This window comes from Rhinolophus hipposideros, assembly GCF_964194185.1.
Source record: "Rhinolophus hipposideros genome assembly, chromosome: 3".
NCBI classification, from domain to species: Eukaryota; Metazoa; Chordata; class Mammalia; order Chiroptera; family Rhinolophidae; genus Rhinolophus; species Rhinolophus hipposideros.
The window spans coordinates 17079355-17091372 of NC_138049.1; the positions used below are offsets into that span (position 1 = coordinate 17079355).

The following is a 12018-nucleotide window of genomic DNA, read 5'->3' on the forward strand; positions in this document are numbered from 1 at the left end:
AACATAGGCACTAAACTTATGGACCTTGGGTTCAAAGAGCATTTTATGAATTTGACTCCAAAGGCAATGGAAGTAAAAGCTAAAATAAACAAATGGGACTATATGAAACTTAAAAGTTTCTGCACAGCAAAAGAAACCATCGACAAAATAAAGAGGCAACCGACTGAATGGGAGAAGATTTTTGCAAACAGTGCCTCCGATAAGGGTCTAATATCCAAAATATACAAGGAACTCATGAAACTCAACAACAAAAAAACAAACAACCCAATTGAAAAATGGGCAGAGGACCTGAAGAGACATTTCTCTAAAGAGGACTTACAAATGGCAAATAGACATACGAAAAAATGCTCAACATCACTAATCATCAGAGAAATGCAAATAAAAACCACAATGAGATATCACCTCACCCCAGTCAGAATGGCTATCATCAACAAGACAAATAGCAACAAGTGTTGGAGAGGCTGTGGAGAAAAAGGAACTCTCATACACTGTTGGTGGGAATGCAGACTGGTGCAGCCGCTATGGAAGGCAGTGTGGAGGTTCCTCAAGAAATTACGAATAGAATTACCATATGACCCAGCAATCGCTCTCCTGGGTATCTACCCCAAAAATATAAAAGCATTTCTCTATAGAGACACGTGTACTCCAATGTTCATTGCAGCTTTGTTTACGGTGGCCAAGACATGGAAACAACCAAAATGTCCTTCAATAGATGAATGGATAAAGAAGTTGTGGTATATATACACAATGGTTGTTCAGCGTTAAGGAAAGATGATATAGGAACATCTGTGACGACATGGATGGATCTTGAGAGAATAATGCTAAGCGAAATAAGTCAGACAGAAAAAGCAGAGAACCCTATGATTTCACTGATATGTGGTATATAAACCAAAAACAAGACAAACAAATGAGAAACAAGAACTCATAGACACAGACAATAGTTTAGTGGTTACCAGAGGGTAAGGGAGGTGGGGGGAGCGAGATGAGGGTAAGGGGGATCAAATATATGGTGATGGAAGGAGAACTGACTCTGGGTGGTGAACACACAATGGGATTTATTGATGATGTAATACGGAATTGTACTCCTGAAATTATGTAATTTCATTAACAATTGTCACCCCAATAAATAAATTAAAAAAAAAAAAACGAGTTTAAAAAGAAACCATACTTTACATTACATGAAATTTTATTTTTATCTTTATTGAAATGTCATTTTCCCCTATCCTGGGATATCAGGGAGGTGTTTTTGAGATGGTTATAAAACAAAAGGAAATGTATGAATATATCCACTGTGCTTTCCTAATGGACTAGCTGCATAAAGTCCTATAGAAAAAGAAATATTTCCTAACTTATTATCAACAAAAAGTATGATTCTTAATACGAGAATTACTGTAGTATAGAAAACTAGTAATTTATCTTGAAAATATTAAATTCTTATAAATTTATAAACTGCAGAGTTCAAAATAAGTTTTGAGATGGTTAAATGGGAGATAACAATTTAATAGAAATTAATCTGAAATTGCAAAAATCTTAATGTTATACTAAATTTTGTTTAGATCTAAAGTATGAGGAGGGTGAAGAAATATATTATTTTGCTTTGCTAGTTTAGATCTAAAGAATGAGGAGGGTGAAGAAATATAATATAATTATCTTTCATAATTTACACATGGCATTCTAAAAGCTGTATTAATCCTTCAACATCTTAGTCATTTTAAACTTGATTTCCGATGAAAATCAAGTCTATGGTAATGTTAAATTTTCTGGTTTCCTTGTCTGCCCATTAAAGGGAGTTTGCTCTGGATTTTTATTTTCTTTTACTTACCTATGTCAGGCTTTAGGTCAGTAGGCAAGCTTAACTTCCTTGACATCTTTGCTGAAAAATAAAATGCATTTTTAAAGTTCTGAACAATCTTTGATTCATACTTAATACCAACTGGCATTCGTAAGAAGCGAATATGTTTATTACTAAATCTAGATGCTAAGATAATTAAAATGATTAATAATATTACGGGTGGAAAGTAAATCTTATTTTCAACTTTTTAAAAAGTTTGTACTTACTTGATGTAATATTTTTCTGAGGTTGAAGCCCTTACTTCAACAAGGAAATCTTTTAAATTCTAACTTCTAATTATTTCTTAGGTTCACAGGAAAGGATTAGATTTTTCTAAGAGAAGGAAGGTCAATTCTCAGAAGGAAGATGTGTCAAATAAAGACAAAGGCATAAGACTGAGTTTGGGTAAGTGATATAATAAAATCTTTCTAGCTCTTCATCTTCATAGCTACTGGACTTATTATTTTTCAGTTAATTTCTAGACTACAGGACAAACCTACATCTACAATCAAATTATTTGATTACATTATAAAATATTTGGCTCAACCATTTCTTGATAATGTTAACATCTCTTTTTTATATTTCAGTGAAAAACAAACAAAAAAACCAAAGCCATGCTCAAACTAAAATTACAGTATTTACAAACTGTAAGCTACAGATATTTTGATCTCTACGTAGTACGGTGTTTCCCCAAAAACAAGATCTAACCAGAAAATAAGCCTTAGCATGATTTTTCAGGATGACATCCCCTGAACATAAGCCCTAATGCGTCTTTTGGAGCAAAACTTAATATAAAATCTGGTCTTATTTTCGGGGAAACACGGTATTAGAATAAGAAAAAAGCCTATATGTAAATTTACTGGAATTCACTTTCCATCCTCAAAATCAGTTATTGTGGTAATCTAGGAAATGATTTAAAGTTAGGAGTTGTTTAACTATGCTATGTTAGTGGCAGTGCATGCAAAACAGAATAGTGCTTCCTATGTGAAATTCTGAGAAAGCATTTATTTGTTAATATATGAATGTGTATGTTGGGTTATATTTTGGACTGTTAGGAGATACTTAAAGCACAGACCCTGCTAGTCCATAAGGGCGCCATGTACACAAAGAGAAATCCAGTCATAGTACATAACTTCCACATCTAAAAAAATGACAAATCCAGTGTTAGGAAAGAGGCATTAGGCAAACTGGGAAGGGATGGGGGGAAATCAATTCTAAACTTCATTAATCTAATTAGTGGGTCAATGGGTCAAATATGTAAATCAGTTTTTTCCCCATTTTCACCCAGTCTTAATCAATCTCAGTTAAAAGATTAAATGTAATACAAAACTAAAATAGCCAAATGAAATCTATGGTTACTTGATCTCATAGAAATGGTTGCTATTGTATTTAATATCCAATTCCATTAAAATCAGAAGATATTATACCTCCAATACCGTCTTGTAAAATGCAATCTTAAAACACTTTTGAAAGAATCCAGAGATTTTCACCAAATATCATAGGTATAATGTACTTGTTATTTAAAGTAGAAAAATCAGTCTGGTAGTCTCAAGATACTTTTAGCATCTGATGATGCAGATGCCTCTCTTGACTCCACTACTATGACTTGGTCAAGTTATTCTAAGACTTTAGGACCAGTGCTTATCAAACTGAATGGGCACATCAATTACCTGGGAATGTTAAATCAGATTCTGTATGTACTCCTGGATGAGGGCTTGGGATTCTGCACTTCTACGACAAGCTCCCAGAAGATGCTGATGCTGTTGATCTATGGACCACACTCAGAGCAGCAAGGTCCCTCCACTAAAAGCACCTTCCCAAAAGGAGCTAAGACTAACTCATCAAACCAGTATGTATAGACATTAAGTCCACCACAAACATTTCTTGAACAAGTTTCAATAGCTAGTGTATAAAAGGAAGAAGTGTACAGTGATTGGGACTGGATTTGGAAATCAGATCAAATCTGAGTTTGAATCCACTTCTACCAACTACTAGGTGTGTGTGACCTTAGGCCAATCACTTTGCCTTTCTAAACCTTACATTTTCTCATCTGTAAAATCAGGATAGTAATAAGGCCAATTTCACAGTTGTGAGGATTACATAAGATGACGCAAGCAAAGCACTGAGCATACTACCTGATACACAGTATGGATTTGATAAACGTTAGTGATTATTTTTTAATAATAAGCAAATAAAATGATTTTTTTTATAAACTTTAAAATGCTATACAGATGAGCAATTCATATAAACAACCCAACGTCACTTCAATTCTATGGTAAAATTCCTAGTAGCTAAGTGTATGCTTTTAATCTTCCTTAGGGGTTCTACTAGAAATACTTTCATATTAACTTTTCAAATGTTTTAAAGATTTAAGTTAATCCTTCTTATAAAATATTTATTTATTTATTTTTGGCCTAGTACTAACTGAATTTCTTGAACATGTGGGGAAAAAAAGGACTATAACTAATCAGCTTTCAAATAATTTTTCAGTTCGTCTAATTTTGACATTTATTCAGAGGTTAAAACCACACACAAAAATGACTAGGCAGATTTCCTGAATATAGTAACTTTACAATAAATGTCACAAAATGAATTAATTACGGAGTCTATTATTTCCTCCTGAAACACTACAATTGGAGACTTACAACACGACCAACTCAATCATAGTGTTTAATAAAAAAACAGTCGTATTTAAGCCACACTGCTGTTATATTTGGTTATAAATTTAAGCAATCTCCTTGAAGATTATAGATTTGAAATGACAAATGTTAAAAGATTACCCTTTGTTATTTCGTGTTTATTCTAGCTATCAATATTAAAAAAAAAAAGATAGAGAAGAATTTTGATGAGCTGAGAAACAATGATAGGTGGGGACAGGGGTAGAGGGAAACTTATTAATCTATTAACTATTTATTGGGCACATGACAGCAATTTGCCAGGCGGCAGCCATTTCCTGCCCTCCAGGAGTTCACAGTCTGCAGCCTCACAGCAGGGGGGTGCTGCTAGGTTTTGTGGTGCTCAGCTCATGTGCAGCCCAGCTCTGAGGCAAGGACCTTCATTGAATCCCCACAGACATCTAGGAATTTCCCTCAGAGCAGTTCCTTTCTCTCTAGCACTCTGCCTCACAAATTCCAGTCCATTTAGCAGCCTAGAAGTCCACTCTCTGTCTCCTTAGTGTAAGAGACTGCAACTCCACTTGGATTCTCCTCACCCTGAACTGCAACAGGAAAGCGTTCTGTGGCAGAAAGCTGGGGAGGCTGCTGGGTTCACCTGCTTTTCCTTTCTCTCAAGGATGATAGTCATGGACTGCATGTTGTTCCGTGCCTGGAAAGAAGAGCCTTATATATTCTGACTATTTTTAAAGTGGGAGGCTAAGTCACAAACCAAAGGTCGAAAGCTGAAATTCAGGCTACATTGTTTGTATTTTTGAATTTTTATGTGACTACTTCTGGGGAATGTACTTGTTTTCAAGTCTGTTTAGTCAACTTCCGTGAGGGCAGGTCCATCCCGTCAGTCCTGGCTTATACTCCGTACTTTGGTATAATTTTATGATGAAGTGGTTGTAGATGTTATCCAGCAATTTTCTGATGCTCATATATTTACTTCTCAGGAGGATCACAAGCACTTGCCAACTCAGTGACCTTGTCAGCTGATTTCATTGTACTTGTAAAACTTCTGCTCATACTTTGAAGTTATTCAACTTGCATTGAGGCTTTCAAACTGAAAACATGTGCTTTGGATGAGTTCTCAGAAGACAACTTTTTAACTGTATTCTTTAACTGTATTTTCCTCTTTGACTGTATTCTTCAACTCTTGTCCCTTACATTCAGTATCTTCCTTGCATTAAAATCCGTTGTCACTAGAGAAAATAAACTGCTCTCTTTTTCTATGCCTTTATCCACAGGAGAAACAATGGGAATAACAGAAAAGAAGTTTTTCCAATGTGAGGAAAACTGTTATCACAGATTTGTCTCAGCAGGCTAACTTGAGTCTTTGTTCTCTCTTCTTATATAAACCTGAATGAGGATATCTAGCAGGCTGGCTGAGTCAGCAGTAAAGAGCTACACTTGCCTGGCAGGAATAATAAAGTTATACCTGATCACAACAATCATGTTTGCAATGGTAGTTTCAATACCAAGGAAAGATGCATGATGTTCAAGAGAAGCAAATCTGAAGGAAAGAGGCCTGCTTGGACCATTACACCAGAGATGACAGTTTCATCATTATTGGTACTTTTTATTTCTTTGCAACTGTAGAAATCTTTGTAAAGTTTCTCAATTATGGAGATTCATATTGCTTCTTTGAAATTAAACAGATGCTTTGTAATTTTCTTTTTTCTATCCTCTATATTCCACATCTTATTTTTCTAAGGAAGGTTTCTTAAAAGAAAGGAGCAAAGAACTATAACTTCAGCTTTTTAGAATATGAATTTCATAGTAAACGGCATACCAACAATAAAAGGTAAAGGACTTATTATGACAGTATGAAGAAGATGCAAAAAACAATGAAGATCTTTGTTTATACTGAGAGATGTTCAATAATTAAAGTGACAATCACTTTATCACTTCCTTCACCACCTGCAGAGATCCAATGCCACTCTTTACAGGGGTAATGTTGAAATGTATGATATTAAATAAAACCATCAGAAGAGTAGAAGACTAAAAATCAGCTTGTAGGATATGGTAAAAATCCAAGAGGGAAAGTGGGACCAAGAAATAGAAATTTTCCTATCATTTATCACACATTTCAAAAGTCATTCCAATTACTGAATTTAACATCTAAATTCCAAGAGTGTGGGAATAGAAGTTATGTTGCATAATATGGTATTTATGTATGTGTCTAGCATTTAATATGTGCTCAATAAACATGATGAATGAATAAATAAATAAACAAAAACTGTCACTGGAACTTCTATAGAAAAAAGCTAAATTTCTTCATAAGTGAAATAAAGAGAAAAAGGGGGCAAATTAAATACAGGCCTATTAATCAAAAGATGAGTTTGGAAATACAGAAAACATATCTATTACCTGAAATGAAGGAAAACCTATAAAGAGATACTAATACCTGTCTGGTAAAGATTTGACGGTAACAAGTTCTTTTAATTCTTGAATTTCTAGAGCTTTTGTCTTCAATATTTTGCCTGTCTCTTTTTGCTTTCCATAAATTCATAAAATGTAATGTCTAGGATATCACCATAATTAAACTCTGCAACACCTCAAAGTCCATTTTCTGCAGAATAAAAGGTATTACATCAACTTAACATAATGTTATGGGCTCAACTGTTCCCTGAAAATTCTTATGCCTAATTGCCAGGACTTCAGAATGTAGCCTTATTTGGAGATGGGGACTTTAAAAAGGTGATTGATTACGTTGAAATAAGGCAATTAGGGGTGGGCCCTAATTCAATCTTATAAGAGGAAATTTGGACACACACAAACTCCAGAGGTACATGTATACAGAAGAAAGACTATGTGAAGACACAGTGAGAAGGCAGCCATCATCAAACCAAGGAGAGAGGTCTCAGAAGAAAGCAAATCTGTTGGTTTCTTGGACTTCTAGCCGCTAGAACTGTTCTAAAGAAAATAAATTTGTTTTTCTAAGCCATCTCGTATGTGGTATGACAGTCCCAGTAGCTAATACCATAAGCAATGGCAGAACGTAAATTACCACATTAATAGTTCTGCTCAAACAATAGTTGACAGAGATTATTTCAGTCATGTAACTTTAATCTGGATGAATTTTATGTTAGAGAACAAACAGCATGTTATATTTAGAAAGATCATTGTACATTCTTCTAATGTAAGAAAAGGATGATTCTACAGAGAGATAAATGCATGTAAAATTAAATACAGGGATACAAAACAGAGACTTTACTGAGATTTTATTATAAAACTTAATAGAAAATACATCAAAAATATAATTAAAATTTGAATACAAAATATGCCATACTCTTCAGATTTTAGTCATTCTGAAAAAGAAGAATTCATTAGAGGAACTCAGGTTTGTGTAATGGGTTTTAAAATATCTGCCTGTGAAATTTAATTCTTGACCAATGAAAGGTAAGTAATAATATTTCAAAGTAGAAAATACTAGTTACCTGTAAAAATGACATTACTGCACACTTGACTCATCTCTTTCAAGATGAGTTCCTATTTTTAATGCCATTTTGTGAATTAAATACAAAGATGAACTTTTATAGACATAAGAGCCTTATTTTGCGTTGAATAGTGGGAGAATATAAAGTAAAAATATCAGTACTAATTTGAGTTTTATAATGAATTGAAATAATTTTATAACTTAAAATTTTACTTCATTTGATACATACCTTTCGTTCATATAGCAAACTCGAAATGGGCTTCTAAGAATTTATTTTTCAACTTGTAAACATAAAAGAAATGGGAAGACAGCACAAAAAAAAGAGACCACATAACATGAAAATGGGGACATGGTACAATAAAACAAGTGTCAAGAGACCTGGATTCTGGTGCTAAGTGATTACCACGGGACATTGCTCTGGATATGTCACTTAACTTCTTTGACATTCAATTCATTCCCTTGAAAAATAAAGCGGCTTGTGCTGCTTTAAAACTGTAGTATTAATGAAACAGTGACTCAGAATACAATGACTAAGAAAAGATTTAAGTTGTGTCAGAACATTTTAATTTTAAAAAGAAATCATTTGGACTCCTTAAAAACAGCACTTGGAATAATGAACATTATCTTTAAACTGATTTTAAAAATTACTTCAATTTTTGCTAAAAAAGATAATTAATCATTACCCAAGTAACTGCAAACTGGGGCTTTGAAAGATACAGAGGGTCTTGGAGGTATAATACTGCCTATATTAACAACTACCATGCAAATATCTCGTAAGGTGTCTAGAACTTAGGAGGCATTGATTAAATGGAGCTATTATTTCTGTTTTATCACAACACTCACTGTCACTGTACTTTTGAATCTTTATTCTTTAATCTCTATTATTATTTCTCTCTCACAGTGTCACGTAATCAATTTTGTAATCATTCCTTCTACATGAAAATTAGTAATAAAATTGGACATGAGCAGTGTTGTGGACTATAGAATCCAGCTGGAAATCTACTTTCTGAAGGAAACAGAATCACAATGAAATAGAATACATTTTAGAAAAGGTTAATCATGTAGTGACAAAAATCTACCCAACAATGCTAGAATCTGGACCATATTTTATTCATAAGGATATCATAAAAATTAGATTGAGTTTCATAAAGACATATGTTTTAGGACTATTTTTACATAAATTTAAACAATAAAAAGTTTTACAGAATTTTATACTTCCAAAGTTTTATAAAATATAAATAATGAGCAGAAAAAAATTGATAACCAATCTTATTTTCTAAATGATTTACAGAAACCGCTAACACTACAAGAAAGTAATTGATTTTGGAAATATCGGTCATTAAAATTTTATAAACAAAAATTAATCATGAGGTATGAATAAGCAAAACAAATCATTATACATGCATCACGTGCATGTACCTTTCTTTAGGGATGCTGCAATTGCATTATATTCTGCTATATTTTTGCTGTTAAACTCCCCAAAGGTATGTCTTTTTAGGCTGCTGTTCTTATGTACAAACAAGACAGGCATTGTCAATATCATTTACCGGAGTTAGATCCCAGTCAGGAAACAATGAAGGCAGGATGTGGGTTAGGGGACTCTACCGTTTGCTCTAGTTACTTTCCCTGGAGTCTGGTCTTTTGAGCAAGGTAGACTTCTAGGCACCCTATGTTATGTTTAGGTGACAGGTACCAAAATGGCATTCATGATCTGGTGTTAGGACAGAACTTAATTACGAGCCATCTTTTTCCAGGTTACCATGCAGATAGAGTAGGGTCATAACCAGATTATCTAGTTACAAATCACACAATGGATTTGTTTTTGAGACCTTACAGTCTTCAGTAAATTGTCTTAAGAGGTAATATTGTACAGTGTTAAAGTGGGCAAAGAGTGGAGTCAGGCTACCTGGGTAAATGCTGGCTCTGTCATTTGCTAGCTTGGTAACCAATAGATACATTACTTTACACTCTAACTCTCAAGTTTCTGTAATACAGGGAAACAACAGTAAGTAGATCATTAAGGTTACTGAGTGGATTAAGAAAAACTATTTATAAAGGGCTGGTAAACTGCCAGGAAAATTATAATTATTAAATATAATTATATATTAAAAAAATACCATTATCATTACAGCTAGCTCAACTGTATTGTTGGTTTCCATGCATGGGTTAAGGCTGTTAAAGTAAGAACAGCATCCTGCAACCCACACTTCTTCCTCTCCCTGCCCTCTCCAATATGACACCTACGGCAGGTAGTTTCAAAGAGTAGGTGAAACTAAGGGACAAAGTTTCAGGGCCAAGACATTCTGTCAGCCTTTCACACATGGTGGTACTTTTACCAGAGCCAAGACTTAATTAGGCCACTAATATTAGGCCACTTCATAATTAGGCCACTTCATAATTGCCTAAGGTTGAAGTTATAGATGTTTGCAGACTGAGGAAGATAGAAGTAATAACTTTATGAGGTTCAGGATACTTCAGAGCAAGTATGGGATTGGATGATAGGAAACAGTGAGTTCAGAATACTCAAGGATTCCTATAAGCTTCATATGGAAGCTTTTGACACTATAAGCTTCACATGGAAAATACATTGCAATGAGAGCTCTTCAGGAAATCCTATAATTTCCCCCCCCCCAATATTGCATTGTCATTTAATGTTTTTCAATGGCATATTTTATGCTAAGTCTTATTACAAAACTAAACATTAATGCATGGAGATAAACTGTGTGGTTTTTTTTTGTTAACTGCAAAAGCTTTACAGTCTAAAATGCAGCAGTCTCCATTTAAATGAAGAAAAAAAATTAGAAGTGAACTTTCCTTCTATATACCTTGGGACATATCTTGGGACTAAAACACACTGAAAGACTCCAAACAAAAGCAAATATATATATATATATATATATATATATATATATAAAATAGAAGATATAACAGTGGTTTCTGAAGATGAAAAATAATTGTGTACAACTGTGTAACTAACACAGTTTCAAAAGTTGAACAAAGTTAATATATTTCCCAATAAATGTAACTATAAAAACTGGCATGACAAAAAGGAAAACTTGCCAATAACATAAAAAGCAAGAACGTTGTCAAAGAACTATTCTTTACATTACTTTACACTCTAACTCTCAAGTTTCTCAAGTTTTTAAGAAATTTGTTAATTGACGTCTTTCAAATGTTGAAGCTCAGATATTCCAAGCTACGTATTTTATTGAAAACACAGAAAAAATGGGAAACTAGTCAATACATTTAACAAAGGAACTATACCCCCAGGATCAAAAATCAGACATAAATTCAAAAAATTTAATTATGTACAAAGTCCCTTTCAAGGTAAAATTCCTAGGTAACTAAGTTCTAGAAGTTCTTCAGTACACTATACGTAGGAAAGTCCCTTCTAATTTTTTTTATATTATTTAACAGTAAAATAACCTCTAAAGTACTATTAAGATAGAATGTACTATTAAGTTAGAATATACTACAAAGAAAATTTGTTGGAAAAATATTATGCTATAGTGCTAGTACATAATTAAAGTGACTTAAGTATTACCAACTGATTAACTAAAACCCCACAAACACAGAGGTAAATAATTGATTCTCCATAAATGAAGAGCCCTTTGCCCAAGAATAAACCGCCTCATTTAAAAAATGACAAGAAGTGTTAACAGTCAGCCAAAGTTAATACGACTAAACAGGGTTCAATTTACAACATGCAGACAGTATGGATACTATTTTTAAGAATTTTTGAAATTTAATTTTACTGTATGTTAAAAATTATCAATTGAAATAAAGTAAATCTAGTCTACCTGCCTAGACATTCATCTAATACAATTCAAAAAATATGTGGTGGGAGTTTTGGGGGAAATACTAATAATATATTAAAAATTTTGGATTTAAATCAAAGATTAAATTTATTCTTTTTATAAAATGGTGTTTGTCCAGCGTTTAAAAATCTCTAGAGAATATACAAATTTTTATGACCAAAAAATCCTAGTTTCATTATGTCCCCAAAGCTTGGTTATATAGTTTATACAACATTTTAAAACTTTGAAAACCTTAGATTAAGTAATTCATTTCCAAGTATATTCATAAAAACA

The 12018-nt window shown here is 33.2% G+C and overlaps 1 protein-coding gene across 3 annotated transcripts in view; it reads right to left on the reverse strand.

Annotated features, from left to right (window-relative positions):
* The window catches only part of STXBP5 (syntaxin binding protein 5), a 167615-nt gene that overhangs the window by 28747 nt on the left and 126850 nt on the right, over positions 1 to 12018 (reverse strand). For 2 of the 3 annotated variants that reach the window (XM_081032574.1, XM_081032573.1), the window contains one exon: positions 1823 to 1873. The exons of the other annotated variant lie outside the window; for it this stretch is intronic. In XM_081032574.1, coding sequence (XP_080888700.1) covers positions 1823 to 1873 — 51 coding nt within the window. The remainder of the gene's footprint in view (positions 1 to 1822; positions 1874 to 12018) is intronic. 3 annotated transcript variants of the gene reach the window in all.